The sequence below is a fragment of the Pempheris klunzingeri genome, chromosome 15, assembly GCF_042242105.1.
Source record: "Pempheris klunzingeri isolate RE-2024b chromosome 15, fPemKlu1.hap1, whole genome shotgun sequence".
NCBI classification, from domain to species: domain Eukaryota; kingdom Metazoa; phylum Chordata; class Actinopteri; order Acropomatiformes; family Pempheridae; genus Pempheris; species Pempheris klunzingeri.
In genome coordinates, this window is record NC_092026.1 from 10072190 (window position 1) to 10090834 (window position 18645).

Below are 18645 nucleotides of genomic sequence, written 5' to 3' on the forward strand. Positions count from 1 at the left end.
GTACACAGCTCAGTCAAGGAGGCCCATTGTTTTACAAGTGAAAGAGATTGGCTGACCACTAAAGGCACTCAGTGCAGCCACTCCCCATACCCACAGGCTAATGTTGTGACCTTTACTGGTCACATGAGGTCCATATGGCCCAATGCCATGATTTCACTGCCTAACGCTGGCTGCTCTGTTAAGAATATTTTATGTTAAGAAGACTCCGTGGCATTTCTCTAAACTGAGAGATAACTGTGATTTTGCTGTGATTCATTTTTAAGCTTTAAGTGTGATTTATGTTTTTTGTAGCACCTGCAGTTGCCATTCAGTCCAAATCTGGAGCTACCAGCCCACTTGCAGGTGTCAAAGGTGAAACACAAAATGTAGTCAGCATGTGTTCCCTCTTCTCCTCCCATGTCTTTTACCTTTTTTGTAGGTGGACTTAAAAAGCTTCTGTGTCAGCAAGACAGCTAAGTCACTCGCTGCTGATAGGTTATGGCAAAACCAAACAAAATAACCTCCCGTGCCAAACAGAAATTGGCTGACAAGGACGCAATGTCAGGCTGAATTAAGGGCGTACAATAAAAGGGCAATCCAGTCTGATTATCAGGCTGTGTCAGTGGCGCTTGCCTCATGTCACGCAGACGTCCTGAAGCTCTGCTGAAGAGATGTGAAGGGTGTTTTGATGATGGAAAGCTATCTCTGAAGGTCAGGGAAATGCTCAAAATGAAGCAGTTTGTACAAGTGCGACCACGATTGAAGGCAAAAGCGCTCTTGCTGTTCTGAATGACAACACTATAAGGCGAGATGAAAAGCCTGCAGACACAGAGAGGGCAGAGATTCAATAATTGGTGAGTTTGGCGCACACCTTTTGATGGTCATTTACGTTGTTGCACTGAGTTGTACAGATGAAAAGTGATGGAAGAAGTGTGCGGAGAACAAAAAGAGAAAAGTTGAGAGGGAAGAACGAATCGCACTTTACCTTTCCACCTCCATACACCCAACCAAAGTGGATGCGCTTATCGGATTGTTGGCTTCCGAAAGTTAAAACGATTGACGGTAACAGTTATCAGAAAAGTGTGTTGATTTGAGATGCTGTTCGACCATCCACCAAGCTCTTCAACTGAAGCATGACGCCTTTGCACGTTAGTCCAAAGTCTCCAAAGGGTCATCAAACCAGATCCTCTATATGTGTGCATCTGCACTTTTTTATTATGGCTTTCAGGCCTTTAATTTGTCATCATAAATAATGTATTAGGTGAGCTCACACACTTTCATCTTCATATTTGTGGTCTGCATGGGGCTCATGCCAATCTTACTGGTTAGAAGTGCCGGCACTGTTGCGCTTTTTAAACACATTCATAAAGCTTCACACCCTCAAGGCTGTGGCCACAGACGATTTGTTTTGGAGAGACCAGACTCAGTTCAGGCATGTGCAAAGCTGCTGATGAGCTTTTGGAGTGCTTTCTCTGAGTGAAAGGTCAGAACAGCATTGTCAGCAAACAGCCATTCCCTAATAAGGACCCAATGAACCTTAGTCTTTGCCTGGACTTACTGTAGATCACATAGATTTTTGTGTGACGGCAAATTGCACACACAAGAGAGGAAATCAAGTAGTGTGGGGCAACAGCACGGTTTAACCAACAGAGTGTTCAAGAATAAGACGCATTACTCTTCACATTTTAATAGAACATAATCATCCAAACAGCTACGGCAGAAAGCCAATGCCATGATGGAGCATGAAGAGACTTCTGCTGACAAAGTGAAAGGCCTTTGTCAGGTCAATTAAAGTCTTCTCTGCGTGTGTTTTTTTTTTTTTTTTGGAGTTGGCGCAGCGAGAAGGTCCTACTGATGATATTAGAGATTCAAGGTAATTATGGACAAGAGCAGACTGCAGTTCATTTACAATTACTCTGGTAAATAACTTCCAAGGAATGCTCCAAAGGGAGATTCCGCAGTGTTTTTTCTCACATCTTTGTTTATATATAGGGTGATTGTGTTAGCACACAAATATCCTGAGGTGTCCTCCCTTGAAAAGGGGCTATTGACTAAGAATAAGGTCATACTCATTGATTAGTGCCTATCTGGAGCTGCAAAGAATGCCAACAAGGTCCAACTAGCCACAGGCATTTTCCTTTGATCTATGTGTGCTTAAATTCACAGCAATCAAACCATAAGTAAAACACCACCAGAGGAGTATTTGTTCCTTGAAAATGTTTGTGTGTGCGTGTAATTGTGAGTCCCAACTACGCCAATAATCCACCATTCCCACCCCCTTCCTCCCACACACAGAAAGATCAGCAGAAAACCAAGCTACTGCCTCTCCGGGAGATACTGAGTGACTGCTGCACAGCTTACACTCTGGGCAATCTGGGATTTATCCTTATATTGGTGTCAAACACTCAAACTTATACAGCATTCATTTCTTTTACACTCATCAAACGAAAGTGCGAAGGTTGCTCATGCTGATTTCGCCAATCACCGGACTTCACTCAGGAACTTGTGGTAGGAGATAACTTGAGGTTATGTCATGCAATGTTTTTCAGAATCAGCAAGGGTGGAAAATTATTTCCACTTTGGGCCAACTAGAGCACAACCATTAGGCCATCCAGTCTGCTTTTAAACAGGGAAGGGGTCTGCTAAAATAAAGACAGTAAAAACAGATGTAGGATATACATGCAGCCTAACGTGTTAGAAGAGGAAGTTCGCCTAGCAACCAAAATTGCAAACTCTGCACAAAAGGGAACTTTAACCCTGTTCAGAGGAGGGAAAAAACTGACTCTGCACCTTAACCCATTTATCAGGAGGCCACTAGAGCGGATTGTGAGGAAGGATGGGGACAGGTCAACCTGCGTATCACAGAAAATATCTTCCTTTGGCCGGAAAGCATTTGTTCCCTGTACACAATCCACAGTCTACATCACACCCCGGCTCTCTGTATGCTTCATCATCCTTTTCTGAATATCCTTAAAATTCAGAGCGAACAAAAAGTGGCCTTAGCATGGTCCGTCTGATGGAAGCATAATATCGCTGCAGTGGTGTGAGGCTGCTGTCCTCAGGGAGGCAGAGCCATATGGTGGGGAAATGAAAAGCTTCTCTCTTCTGAGCCCAGAACTGGCACACAATACTCAGATCAGGCCAGACTGAATAATTTCCATAAATGACATACGCCCAAACACAAAGCAGGACAGGTAAGGAGAGGAGGCAAGCAAAAAAAAAGCATGCTGCCTGTCAGACTGTACCAACAAACAGAAATCTGACAATAGTACAAAGAAAATTATTTCCACAGATAAATACGGAGAGATTCCATCTGTCTGCGCGGGTACTTCCTCCTCATCTGCGTGCAGACAGATTAATGCCTTTGGTAACAAAAGGGCACCGCAGAGAAAAGGCACCTCATTATAGGCAACACAGAAGAAGATAAGATTGGCCTGGCCTGGCTAACCTGACATAACAAGGCATAGCACTGCATAAGGACGTATACATCACAGATCATCCTGTCTGAATAGAGGAGCATTACTCCACTGACCTAAGGAAAGAAACAAGCACATGACTACATACTTAAAATCTTTTTGTCTTTGTCTTGTCTCTTAAAAGCGTTTGTGTTGTCATATTACCAAACGTTTTTCGGTTTTGGTTTTGCATGCTGAATATGACTCCTAAAGAAAGGAGGAAATGCTCTGAAATCCCCTTACTGTGCTCTATGTTTTGAACATTTTCACCTAAAAGCGGTCTTCTGTAATTTTGGTTTCTCTATCTCCTCGGCCTCCTCCTGTACTGGCATCTCGACTGTATGAATTTTAAGTGTTCTTTTTAATATGTGCTTAGTGTGTTTACTAAGCGTGTTTAGTATGTTTACTATGTTTAGGGAACACATGCAACTGTTGTGCATCTCAGGCTGTGCCGCAGGGGTTGTAAGCTCAGGGACAGGCGGTTTCAAGCTTGATCAGATTTGTTCTGAAGCATCACATGAGCGGAGAAAAACCACCACACTAAAATGCATATTATTGTTGCAATAAATGGTTAAAACCTTAAAAGAGAGTCTCTTTACTGAACTAATGTAATAACTAACATACTTGGACTATCCATCCATCTATCCATTATCTATACAGCTTATCCCTAGAGGGTAGCGGAGAGGCTGGAGCCAGTCCCAGCTGACACTGGGCAAATGGTGGGGTACACCCCCGCACTGGTCGCCAGACAATTACAGGACACAGACACACAATCACTTACAATTACATTGAAATCTACAGGCAATTTGGAGTCACCAGTTAACCTTATCTACATGTCTTTGGACTGTAAAGGCAGCCAGAGAACCCAGACCCAGAGAAAAGCCACCCAAGCACGTGGTGAACATGCAAACTCCACACAGAAAGCACCCAACCTTCCAGCAGGCTGGGAGTTAGACAAAGGGCCATCAAATTACTTCAACACACTTAAAAAAAACTGTTTGGGTAAATTGCTCAACATTACAGTAAAATGCCATATCAATCTGTATGTACTTCCCTTCCCTGTGCTTCCAGTAAAATGTACTTTTCCGTATGCGTGTGTGTACTTGGTCACTGCGAGTACAAAAAGGAGTGATAGTGAGTGTCTGGGTGTGACAGCAGCAATATCATCGTACTGACACGAACATAATACTTTTTTTTCTCTTTAGGAATCACTTTCTAAAGTGTGGTCATGTAACATTCATGGTCCAGGCATAGATGTGATACATTTTACAATCACCCTTTATCCGTTTCTCTTCCGACTATTTTTTCCTCTCTCATCGTCTTCCACATTTTCTCCCAGACGTGACGAGTTTCCGTAAGCAGCGACATGAATTTAAAACTGAACAAAACTCAAGCCCCTTGAGATGAGATAATATATGCAGTGTGCATTTTAGCCAGGACTCAACACTAAATCACATTACAAAATCAGCTTGGAAAACAAGGTCATTTTACCGCAGGCTGTGGTTCTGTTATTGACACTTTGTGGCACATAGCAACAGGCGAAGTTTTCCCAAATGATTTTTTTTTAATGGACACTGATATTATATTTTTTGAAATATTAAATTAGCCAAATACAGTAGGCTTATTTTCACGTGACCTGCTGAGGTTATTACATTTACAGATATGTTTTTTTAACTTCACATGTATAGCACAGTAAAGGTACAGATAAATCTTAATGTGATTTTTAAGTTTCCTCTTGCTGAAAATGTCTATTGATGATAATATAGTAGAAACTAAATCTAAAGAAGACTGGAAGATTAAAACATAGCATACTGGGCCCCTTGGATTGTTTAAAGTAGTACTTTAATTTTGTGTAAATGTGTAAATATCAAGAGAAAGCAAATCAAACCCCCAGAAAATACGCCTCCCCTGTATTAAAAATATACTAAGCGGCAACAATACGAGCTTGTTGTTTTCCAAACCTTTAAGCTGAGTTTGTCCCAGAACATCCTCCGTGAGAAATGATTTTTTACTCCTCGATCACACGGAGCAGTTGTGAGCATTTATGTCAAAGGTCAAAGACAGAAAAGTCACAGCGCTCTTTATGATTCATGACACGAGACTATGACAGAATCATGTTGTCTGTCTGTTGTCTGTTGCATCTGTCTCTTTTTCTCTGTCTGTTTACTGTATTTCACTGTACAAGGCCTCTCTCATACACACCCATGACGTGCACAGGCTTGTCTCCTCTGATTCAGGCATGGAAGCATACTCAATAGGACCTTAAGATGAGTTCAGAGTCATTTGCTCTTTACTTTATACGGCAATTACACAGAGCCCTCAAAGTAACCATTTAATAGTTGCTTTCAGAAAATTAAAAGTGTGAGATGAGAATCATTATGCATGTATACGTACACATGCACAAGCTTCAAGAGAAACCGCACTTTAACCCACAGTTCTTTCACCAAATGATACAGCATGTGTACTTTTCTTACTGCAATAATACAACTGAATACCTCAGGGGAAAAAAAAACAAAAACATTTTATTTCTTATAGTAGAAAAATATCTGACTTTCTCCCTGAACAGCTGATGTGGATGCCTGATATAACCCGTGTAAACATAAAGCACGCGGTGGCCCACTGCCCCAGAACACAATCACCTCATCTCAAGCTGATCACAAATTTCTCACACAAACACCCAGTGCAGACATGTAGCATGACTCAGCAAGCTGATGTGCAGCGGGTGTTTGCATGTGAGAAGGGGGGGGGGGTGGGGGGTGTCAGGTGAGGATCGGGGGTGGGATGAGTGTGTGTTTACTGTAAAAATGCATTAGTGAGCAGCACAGTGATGCTGAGCTATAGGTTCTATAAGCCTGGTGTGCCCTGCTTGGTGTTGTGATGCTAAAACAGCTAGCACACACTGATGGAGCACTGGGGTATAAATAGCAGCGCGGCATCAGATGACTTTCTATAGCTATCGGCTTTGGTATTCTGCTGTTATGCTTTGAGGCCAACATACTGTAGGTCAGTGTGGTAGAGAGATGCCTTAGCCTGGTATATACACATGACAGGGCTTGATTTTAATACACAGAAACACTTTACTTTCACGAGCGGTGGAGGTGTTATCGAATCACACTGCCTCTTAGTCTAGCACTCCTCAGAATCAGAGATGAAAAATTTCTTTTCTCTATCCCCTGTGTGCTTCCAACATTCCTCTCAATCTTTTCATTACTCTTTTGTTCAAATCATATTAGTTTCTAGTCTCCTTTCTCTCCCTTTGTCTGAAACCACGTTGCCACCAAATCTCTCCTGCCGTTTTTTTTCCGTCTCTCTGTGGCAGTTGGCGTATAAGTGTCACATCACATCAGCCGTGTTGGGCCCCGCAGTGGGCCTGGCTTCGACAGGCCATCCTGGCGGAAAGGATTGTAGCTGTACACAAATTGCTTTACACTCTAAACGGGTTCAACCAAATCCTGAAGACTCGATGCATTTCCTGAATGATGCCTCCAGGGCACAATGAGGTAGCACAGAGGAAGGTGCGGTCTTCTAATTACTGCATTATCATATTCACAAGGACGTACACAACTGTCAAACCAAATAGAAAGATTGTAATTATCCTGTTACTATTTTCTAGATTCAAATTATGGCATACAATGGCACCCAGCCTACAAGATCCATGCACTAAGACTTAATTGTACATGGATTGATGGTAAAGGGGGGGGATTAGTGTGATGTCACCTGTGCAAACAAAGCCAAGGCTGGGATTTGGCAGTTACTTTCCTTTGTAAGCAGAGTCAAACAAAGCATGCCACAAAAGAGCATCATGTGGTTTACAATGTTGCATGCAGAAATGTCATGTGACTGATACAGTGTCAGGGTTATAACGAATATGAGGTCTTTAACGTAGCTGTTAGCATGTAGCATACTTCTGAGTGCAATGAATACCCAACACAGAATGCTTTGAAATAAAACGATTGATTTTCTCCAGTAATGTGTTATTGAACGACTGTGTTCCTACTCCTGGAGCAGGTCTTGTGGAGTTTTGTCAATAGAGAGTAGCTGCAGGGTAAATATCATGTGACAGAGGCCACACATGATCAGAAATAAGGGCGGTGGCAACACAAAACCTATACAAACTTCCAAAGCTCAAACAAAAGTTAAGCCCTGCTCAAATTGAGTTTACTGCAGAGTAGTGCAGCACGCTGTTTATAGACAGAGCTATATTTTCCAAAGAATCATGAGGACATAGTCGATTACTAAAAATGATAAAACGGCATATGTGGTGAAATTAGTCTGCTCATTATTTCATGAATAAGTACCCAACTGAAAAGGGAAACAACAACTGCAAGGAGGAAATGTATGTGACTAATGAGATGACGGTTTCTGTGCTGACTGCTTGCTTTATGGTTGTCTGAATTATAATTCCACGTTTCAGTGTGAAGCAAGCAAATATGAAGCCGTTGTGTTTGCTGTGGATGAAAATGGATCAACATGGGTTATCTAACCTGACTCCACAATGCTGGCCATGGTTTTATCATGTGAGGGTGAACAAGGTTACTACCTCTGCAGTCCCTTTGCTATAAAGCTGCAGAAATGTAGATAGTCTTGGGCAACTCCTAGCCCTCTACGCCATTGTTCAGTCAAATATGAATATGGCCGAGGGTAAGGTGTTGTATTAACCTGAATAAAGAAAAGTAAACCAACAAAATTACAAAAGATTGTTCGTGACCACTTGATTTACTTTGCAATAACTGTATTGTAGTTCTGAGATTAGAAACTCTATGGCAGAATGGCAAATGCAAAGAATGGGAAAAATAGGGTAGAGAATGGTAGAGCAAAAGACGGAGAGAGATGGAGACGTAGAGGGTGAGAGAAGGAAGCAGAATAACAAAAGAGGTTCTTAAGAAGAAAGAAAGAAGAACAACAACAAGGTGAAAATACATGAATCTTTACTCTGACACAGAATTACTGGATTCTCTGGACACAAATGTAGCTTATTTGGAATGCAGCCTTGCTACATCACAGCTCTGCTGACGAGACCATTGCATATATTCAAATGTTTCCTTTCTCAGTCAGTGGTCAAATACTGCTCATCTGTTCTGGAATTCAGCCATTTGAGTTGTGTGATTTATGCTTTCAAATGCCTATTTAATTTTACCATTATATAACAGCAAAGTGCATCGTTCACCACTCCTCTATGCAGAACAGATGTCAGATGAGTCTTATCTTTTACGATGGCTGAGACATTAAACTGACACCTATTCGTGTACATCAGCATAAAACAATACAAGTACGTTAACTTATAACTGCAGTATCGAGTCTGAATTGCACAACTTTGCGATGACCCTTTTTACAATTTACCAATTCGACAAATGAATGATCTTTCTCTTATACAAGCTCAATACTTACTAAAATACTAAATTTTCACAGGATAAAAGCAAAAATTAGACAAAAAGCAAAAAAAAAGGCATGTTATATAAGCTTGTATAGTAGAGATGAAGAGAAATATTGACTATAAAATGATCATCCAACCCCACCACCTCCTAATTGGGTTTCCAACCACCAGGTTGAGAACCACTAATTAACTGAAACATAAAGGTTAATGTGAAGACAATGGATGCAGATGTCAAGCTCATTTAAATTTGATAAGACACTGTATTGTACAGCTTAACTCCACCCTTTTGCCTCTTTCTGTTCCACCCTTTTTCCTTTGCCCCTGGTGACTAAACAGTCCTTCTATTTTGGGAGCACAGCAAAGCTTTTCAAGGTATACAGTGTTGAGTAAATTAGAATGACAAGGACACTGAGGGCCCCCTCCTTCATCATCTCACCCTTGCTCCCTCCCTCTTTCTCATATTCCCTTCCCTCCACTTTTGCAACCTCCCTCTGCATTGGTCAATAACTGTGGCCAAAGAGGCTTTTAAGGATCCATCACAGAGTCCAGAATATGCATGAACTGCATGGCCAATTATCAGGATGCCACCAAAAAATCCCTTCCATCCCATTCTTTGGAGCTGGAACACGACATTCCCACAGAACTAATGATTTAAAGCCTTACTGTGCAGAGAGAAGGTCACATCGCCACAGAGGATTCATCTTTTAGAACATTAGAGTCGTTTACCACGCCAAACCCCAACCCCCTCTGCCGTTATCAGATTATTGATTAGCAGTAACGAGGATTAAAATCTCAGGGAAAGACACATGCTGGTACACCTGAATTAAATTGAAAGAGTTCACTTCAAGGGTAGAGAGGCTGGTGGTTGCTCTGTAATGAGAATTTATCCCAACAGTGGCACTCGGTTTAATAAACGGTTGGAGATCACTGCAGCACAGTTACTCTTATTTTAGCTGAATGTCTTGTCTTCAGCTACAGACAAGAATTAACAGTGTTTAGATTAGACGTGTAGTAATGAGCACAGCATCAGTGGGCGGATACTAAGGATTAACGATGGGCAGAATAGGCAAAATTAATATAGCAAAAACGATCATAGCGCATACTAATACATTACAGTATTTAAGTATTAAAAATCATGATAAAACTGTGTCATCACATTTAGTTAAATGGTTATTTTGTCTCTTAGTGGGCCTCAATCTTAAATTAAAAAATGTATGTATTTTATGTATGTTGTTATTGAATGAAATTCAGTGCCGCTTTCTTTAGGTGTGCAAGTTATGATATCTTGAAATGAGATTTCCTTCTGTGATATTGGTGTGAAATAGTTACTCAGAATGAGGAAATCTGCTCCTTATAAACTGCAGTGCAACGAGAGCTGAACAAACCAGTTTGGCCAACAGGTCAATCGTCAAGTGACCTTGGATTAGACATGTATGTATTACTTTATACTGCTGCATTACTGACATGCCATTCCTTGTCAGTGCTTCTGCCTCCAGCCCAAAAGACATATCAGGTAATCAATCTTTTTAGTCAACACGGGTCACTGTTCACATGTCAACTGAGCATTTGCCAAATCCCTCCCAGGAACAATGATATCTTACGACCATGAATAGGCGAGATTTGGATTTCTCAGCATGTTAAAGTCATGTGCACAGGACTCTGGTAAGGGCAATTGTCTGTATTAATGAGTCTGGAGGGAAATTTCTTTCTTTAAAACCCTTCCAAAACCAAAAAATGGCAAAATCTAATGGATTAAACAGGGTGTTTATTTTTCGGATGACAGGTGATGCTGGAAAAATCCCCATTCCAGACTGTGTGGGAGTCAAGATGCCATATCAGAGATTACAGTAACACAGACACCAGCCTAATTTACCTGAAAAACACCACCTTTTCTTTGGAACACAGGGTAACCCTAACCCTAACCTGCCAGCAGACAGGTTGGTTTTTAAAGGTTAAAGCCCTTTCTCTGGTGAAATGCTGACTTTTTGCCTGGAATCAGTCTGCTTTATCCTCAGTCTGTTAGCCTTAGCTATGTCATGTATATTAGCATCATGTGCATTCAAAGGCCAGTTCAGATCAAAGATTCATGGCGTGACAAAACTGTTTTAGTGGTTACAGTGGTGTGGAACTGGCTGTCTCAGTTTGACTCAAGTCAGCTGATGGCGTCACCAGGGACTCAGCCAGTGGCTTTAGAAGGTAAGGCCGGTCACCCGTTTGAACAGCCAATCAGCTCATAGCAAAGTCAGGGCTTTGGGATCAAGAAAACTGACTTCTCAAAATGGTGGAATTACTTTGGAAATATATGGGAGAAAAACTGCATACATTTGCATACACCCTCTGGATATGTTGAAGCACACATGGACGGCTCCAAATTCTCAATCATCTCATTTTTGTTTGTTTTTTATGTTTTACTTTTATCAACGCCAGAAATGCAAATGTTGCAAATAACTCACTACCACTATCCTCATTCAGATTTTAAGACACTGCAAATTATGTTCAGCTACAAAAAAGTCAGAAAAGCCAGCAGTTAGAACAGAAGTATCATCAGAGAGTCATTGCCATAGAGACGACACACACCGTCCTGTCTAGACGCATTGGTGTAACCTGACAAGACCCGGCAAGAGATGAAAACTTACTGAGGACGTAGAGGGAGAGGGTGATCCCTGCCAGGCAGAAGCCCTCAAAGAAACGCAGGGTGCTGAACATGGGGACGTTGACAGAGAAGGCCACAGTCAGACCAAACACCAGCATGAACAGCACGGATATGATTAGCACTGGGTGGCGGCCAAACCTACGGAGTAAGGTGAAAATGTTTCGGTTACTGCGGACGTCTTGAATGTGAAAAAAAGAGGCTTTGCTCTTACACACCTGTAATTAAGATTTCCTGCCGTGCTACAACTTTGTAGAAAATCTTACCAATCAGCAAGGACTCCAAACACCAGGTATCCAAAGATGGATCCCACCAACAGAGAGAACTTGGCGATGTGGACTTTCCATGCTGAGTCACACACCAGACTCCACTGTAGAGACAAATAAACACAGGCATTAGTTCCAAGAAATGTATGCTGGGTAAAAAAATGTGGAAGTGAAAGATAAATGTGTATTTTTTGAGCATGAGATATTTTCATCTATTGGCTTTCACTCTCCACTAGGCCTGTCTGATCTGTGGGTCATTATTAACAGTCAAAACCCATAACACTGACATGTGGGAGGGCTACATTCCGTGACAGATGGGCTTCTTATTTCATCAACACGAACATGATTTTCCTCCATCAATTGCCTCTCTTTTGTTGATCCCTCCAGGCATTATTGACACAGAATATATTGCAAGAACTTTTTTATACAAATACTAAGCAGTTGGTTCTTGTTTTAGTCTTATGGCTACATAAAGTCAAGTCTTTAAACAGACATGATGTTTTAGACTTTCTCTGACTTGCTTGGTTATTGTCAAAAAGAATTGTCAAAATATTGCATTGGGGATTTCCTTCAGTAATAACTGTGTGCATGTTTATGCAAGGCCTACATAATGTATTTGCCTTATAGTGCCACTAAAAGGTTGGAAAAACGCATTTGTCCTCTGCAAATCAACATCAGGGATTAAATAATAATTTCCTCAGTCAAATATCACTGAGTGTGTACAAACTGGCATTTCTTATTTTGTTATTCATACATGCCTCCTATACTGTGAGTCGAAACGACAAGCATTACAGTCCACTCTACCTCTGAATTTTCAGCGGTTTCTGAAACCTTCCACCCCAGCAGCAGAAAGATTCCTAGAGTGCAAACAATGCAGCGTGTGCCTGCGTTTGCACAAATTAAGCATGCCCTGATTTTCTCTTTTCCCCACAGTACCGACAAGTTGTGACAAACAGACCTTGTACACAGCACAAGCAATGATCACAGGGAAGGGTGGAGCGGGATGTACACTTTTTGTGCATGTGAATTGCCTGCGGAAAGAAACTCAATGCCAAAAAAAAAAAAGATCTACCCAAACCTGCGACTTTGACTACCAGTGACATTTTTACTTAATGATCCTAGTAGAGTAGCTGATCTTGAGAGTAACAGAGAATACATTTCGGAGTTGAGGTGGGTATTACACTTGCTTTTGGCGACATATGCTTCCCAGCTGTCTGTGCCGACACAAGCAGCAGGAAGGAGCAGACAGGGGCGTGGTGGTTACAGCAGGTGCATAGCTTATGGGAGACTGATCAACACTGACCTACATTGTATCTCACCTATACTCTAGATATCATCTTTACATCCACTTGATCACCATAAAAATATGGGAACATTTTCTGCCATGTCACGAAAAATCATTAATTTCATGAGGCCGCGCTAACTCACGTTGAAATACAAATAGTAGTTTGTTCTGACAATTTTATACGAGGGGCTCTAACCTCTCATAACCTCTGCCATAGTGACCTGTTCAGAATGGAACGCTCCAGGATTACCCAGAGCCACCCAGCCATCACATGATCTAGGCATGCCACTCATTCATGGTCTCAGTATCGATGTCAGCAGAGAAAAAGAAAAAGGGGAGGCAAACAAGTTCCTGTTGCGCAATCCCTGCAACCCAAGGGCGTGAAGCTGAAGCTGCACTCCTCTGGGACTGTGACAAACTGGCATATATATACTGAAATTAAACTGAGAATCTGTGATCATTGAGGATCTGGCACTGCATGGCTGAATGACAGTCTGATGACTGTGCAGGACAGACATCAGCAGGTGACCACAGACCGATGACTTATGTTGTACAATACCAACATATAAGCACTCCCAAGTCACATGCTAGAAACAAAGCAGCAGTCACACCGTTGGAAATGAGCATCCAATGGGCAGAGCATGGTAGAGTTTTGACAGCATAACGATCACTAATGTGTTTTATTTAAAATCATCAATTCACATGTATTAATAACTAGGTTTTTCTTCATTCCAGCACTCTGGCTGAGTTCACACGCAGTCATTAATGGGCATCCACAATGCTACTAGCACAAGTGGAAAAAAAATATATATGAACAGACTTTCACCTACAGCAAAGCAAAGAAATCCCAGAGTCAAATCTATGCAGCTTGTCTGCTATGCCCCTATTATTTCTGTCAGTTGCTCCCTTGCTATTGTCTTGCTCATTCGGGAGTAATGAATAGGAGCCAGTGTGGAGTTGGGTTAGATGCGTATAAATCCGTTAGCTGACAGAAAAGGCAGAACAATGAGGGGCCAAAAGCAAATGAGTTGAATCCCTGGGGTGTCTGTCGACCTCTCTCAAACGACTGGCCACTAATGATTGGTGTACACCAGTGACTCTCATTAGCTCAGATGAAGATGCTCTCAACTACAGCTGCACATTTTTGCACTCGTTGAACTACAGAGTGGTGGGTGGGCGGAGGGGGGGTTCAAAGGAGGGGGAGCAGGCGCGGAGGGAGAGAGGGAGGTGGAGAAACAGCACAGAAGAAGGGAGGAATACAGAATGCACAAAACAATACACAAAATAGTCAGCAACAGAAAATACAAAGAAATGGAGTGATGTGGTGGAGGAGAGGGTGAGGAAAAGTATGGGTAACACACTAAAGAGAAAGGGATAGAGATGCTTAAAAGCAGTTGTGAGGAGAAAGCAGAAAGCACATACAGAGACTGCTGCATGGTTACTGCCTAGCAACAGACCATCGCCGTGGTTATCAGACTCTTTCTGCTTCCAAGTGCAAGTTTTAGCATCACTGCCTCACTGAAGGGTTTGGAATCCTATAATGTAGCGGCAGCTTAGGTGCGGGCAAAAAAGAATAGCCGAGTGATTTAAAAAGGAGGTTGAGTGAAACCTCCTTATTATTTTTTCCAACGGTGTGACTGCTGCTTTGTTTCTAGCATGTGACTTGGGAGTGCTTATATGTTGGTATTGTACAACATAAGTCATCGGTCTGCAAGAAGATGACTCTATACTACATATACTCACTTTCCATTGCAGTTTGTGGTTAAAAAAAAAAAAAGAAGTCAAGGAGGAACATCTGACATTGAAGATTGTGGCCTGAGGGACCAATGGCCTGACAGCAAGTTTACATTATCTAGGCGTGACCATACTTCAAATAACTATCACATTTCTGTAGCATCCGGACTATACTACACATGTTTGGCAAGTTAGCTGATAGTAGTTATTTTTCCTATAACCAACAGTGACAGATAATGAAACAACAAACATTTGTCTATGAATCCATTATTCATTGCCTCCTTTAGTCGATGGTTAAGAGCCACAAGAATACATCTGTCACCAAAACAGTATGTTTTGACAACTGATCAACAATCCGACAACCTGAATTCCATCACACAATCCTACAAACAGACGTATGCCACGGCCAGGAGTCAGAGACCCCACAGCATTCACCCCTCCCCGTTACAAAACAGCACTTATCAGAAACAAGGCTGCAGCACGCACACACAGAGCCTCAACGTGGTTTTATCTTTTGGTCACACAAGCGTCTTTCCTCCTAGCTGACGCCATGAGCGGCTGTCATTGTGTGCTGACTGGGTATCTGCAGTGGGGTCATCGCCTTTCGACAGCTGAGACCGTTTCAAAGTGTCCCACACTGATCCGGGGTCTGTGGAAGGAGTCAACCAGCTGGGTAAACACTATGAAGGGACACAGAGCAGAGAGGCCTGCATGGGTGTTCAGCTACAGTATCGTCTTTCAGATCTATGGGTGTGCAACCTCCAGCACAGTGATACTGGGTCTGGGTGTACCCACCAGTGTGCTTTTACAACATATCTGTGTTATCACTCTCATACAATACCCTATCCTACACTCTAAGACACATAAGCCAAAAATGGGATTGGCATACTTTGACTTGTATATAGTGATCAATTGATAAATTAATCACTCAACTTGAGCTGCAACTTAATCATTGCTAGAGAAGCCCATTATTTAATCAATCACTGGGTCTATACAATAAGAGATAATGATTAAAAATATCTTCTTAAAAATGCAGTGTCCGATCAACAGTCCAAAACCACAATACAGAGTGTTTGCATTTTTGAAAATTACTTCAAAATAACTTTCATGATTAATCAATTATCAAAATAGTTGACAATTATTTTTCTATTGATCAACGAATCAATTATTTGACTTTGAATTTGATTATTTTCAACTCAACAATCAAAAGAAAAACAATAACCAACAATTTTGATAATTGATTAATCATGTAGATCATTTGAGCAAAAAAGATAAATACTGTCTGTTTCAGATCTTCATTATCATTGTAAGTAGAATGTCTTTGGGTTTCAGACTGATGGTCGGACAAAATAAACGACATGACAACATTAGTTTGGACTCTGACTTGGCTACACTGACTTGGAACATGACGGATAGGAGGGGTTCAGGAAAAGTTTGTGATGCTCCAGATAGAATTAACTCATTATGAAGAAATAATTAAACTCATAATTCATTCTAAGCAGACGACAACAGTGTTTGTGTAATTAGTTTTTCAGTGACAGAATGGGGTGAGGTCCACGCTCCGGGTTTAAATGCACTGTGGTGTTGTAGTCTTGTACCAATCCAAGCTTCATTCTGCAGTAAATTCAGTTTTAGATGTTAAAATCATCATCAATGCCTAATTGGCAAGAGTCTCTGATTAAAAGAGAGCCGAACCTTCACAGGGGATTAGTGTAGAGGTTAATCTTTGATTTGAAGAGGTTCTCAGGCCACTATTTCAGGCAGCGTGTGCAGCTGCTACCCATCTGAATAGGAGCACAGTAGGATAGGTTGCAGAGAGACTCTATCTGTCTCTGAGTAATGATACATTCTCATTTCTAAAGCTCAGTCCAATTAAGACATACCCTGAGGAAAGCTTAAACTCAATTAGGATGGGTCTCCACATTAACCACTTTGGATCCTTCACCACCAGCTCAACCTCCACCACCTCTGTCAAAGCCATTTTTTTCTGTGACACCCTGAGAAAAAGGAGTGAGCAGAGATGTGTTCCCCTGTTACCGACTCTGGAAACAAAATATTTGTGGCACACAGTGCAGATGTGTTGCCTCATGTGGTACGAAGGGCTGGAGTAACATCGTGTTAGACTGTGTGGGTACATTTTGACAGAGGCACTACCTCATTTCGCCTGTGTTGACACTCTGCTCTGCTTTTTAAAGATCGAATGTCATAGACTGTTGAGCCCAGTCATGTGCAGTTATGCCTATGCAGTCCAAACACAGGGAGAAATGCCAAGTCATCACTTCCTGCTGTAGTGTCACATCCTAGTTTCTGTGCCGTGGTGGAGAAAAGGGGCCTTGGAGGAGTGAGGGACAGGTTGTCAAAAGAGACAAGGCAAGACAAGTTGGGAGGGTCAATTCTGCCTCATTTTTGGCTCCATTTTGGGATTTGCCTGCACGCCATCTGATTCAGTTTCTCCTGACGGTGACCTTGTCAGAATGTGGATTGCATGGGTCAGGGAAGACGAGCACAGCCAGATACTTTTACCAAGTGCTCAGGCCTGTCACTGATCTGCAGTGGTAGTAGTGTCAACATGACATTCACGGTATGTGTGCAAAGGCAACACAATCATTAGTGTCTACAGGTTACAACGCCAGCATGAGAGCAGAACCAGCAGTGAGTCAATACTAAAGCCCTCATATTGAAAACTTCATTTTTTTTTAACCCAAGAGAGAACTGAACATTTTTTGACTGTTAGCAGTGAGGATCCACCCAATCGATTTCCCTCACATATGACTTCACATTCAGCTGCAACTTATTCTGAATCTCCATCCAGAAAAAACAGTCATCAGCCAGGCCTGAGCTCACACAACCCCACCGGTGAAATTACCCTACGAGGAGTAAATGAAATCAACACTTAAACTGTCCCCATGGCTCATGGCTGAATTAATAAACCACAGATGTATTTTATTATCTGTATTTAAATGGGGACATTATCAGCGATAAGCAGATGGGCTGTTGGCATCACAGTGGACGTGAGCTCAGGGTGCCACAGCCCCCTCCTACAGCAGAGAAACTTCAAAGCCCGGCTTCAGATCTAACACTTCCTGATAAGCCTTTTGATTATGGCACGAGTGCCAAACTCTTCAGAGTTGAGGATTGCTGCAGATTGAAATGCAATTTATTGTGCTCTGCAAGGGTGCACACGGTTGTCAAGGTGGCCATCCGCATTTTGGCCTTTTTCTTAGCCGAGCCAAACATTGAAAATTAATGTCTATTGATTCTTTCTGTGCCTAAAGCCTTAATTGACTCTGTGATAAGAACATGAGTCTTATCCCCAAGGATAAAAATCACATTATCCCATCAATATTAATGGCGAGTTTACTCAAAGAGCCATGAGGATCAACGTTTCATGCTTTTCCTCTCACGCAGAAATAAAACCTGATATAAGCATGCAGCGTTTACAGTGGGAGAAGAGCTGATAGGCGTAATGAGATATAAAAACCCTTCCTCCTCCAGCTAGCAGACCAACTATGATGACTGCAGGCCTCTACCGTCTCCTCAGCCTGGTCTGGACAGATAGGAATATCACAACATTACGATGGTGTGATAGCAGGTAAAGACATCACTGCTGAGAGCCAGAGACACACTAAAAGCGCCCAAAATGAAAGCAGTAAGAATATCTCACTGCTGTTTGTTTAGGGCAGTGATGGGGCGGGCGGTGTTTGGCCAGGGATGGGGTTGCATTATTCTAGAGAGTGCACTAATGACCTTTGCTCCAAATCAAAAGCTCCATGTCTATTATGTCAATTACGACACCCGGCAAATTCCACCAGCCCTGGCAGTTTGGCCCAGTGTGCCAATGGTGGCGTCTCTCTGCTGTAGGTCACACTTTGTGTCAGCTGTTGCGGTGACTCACTGTCAGC

At 42.0% G+C, this 18645-nt stretch overlaps 1 protein-coding gene across 1 annotated transcript in view; it reads right to left on the minus strand.

Moving 5' to 3' along the window:
• LOC139214880 (solute carrier family 22 member 23-like) overlaps positions 1-18645 on the minus strand; it is a 35668-nt gene that overhangs the window by 15748 nt on the left and 1275 nt on the right. The window contains exons 3-4 of the mRNA XM_070845820.1: positions 11725-11828; positions 11445-11599 (exon numbers count right to left, since the gene is read on the minus strand). Coding sequence (XP_070701921.1) covers positions 11445-11599; positions 11725-11828 — 259 coding nt within the window. The remainder of the gene's footprint in view (positions 1-11444; positions 11600-11724; positions 11829-18645) is intronic.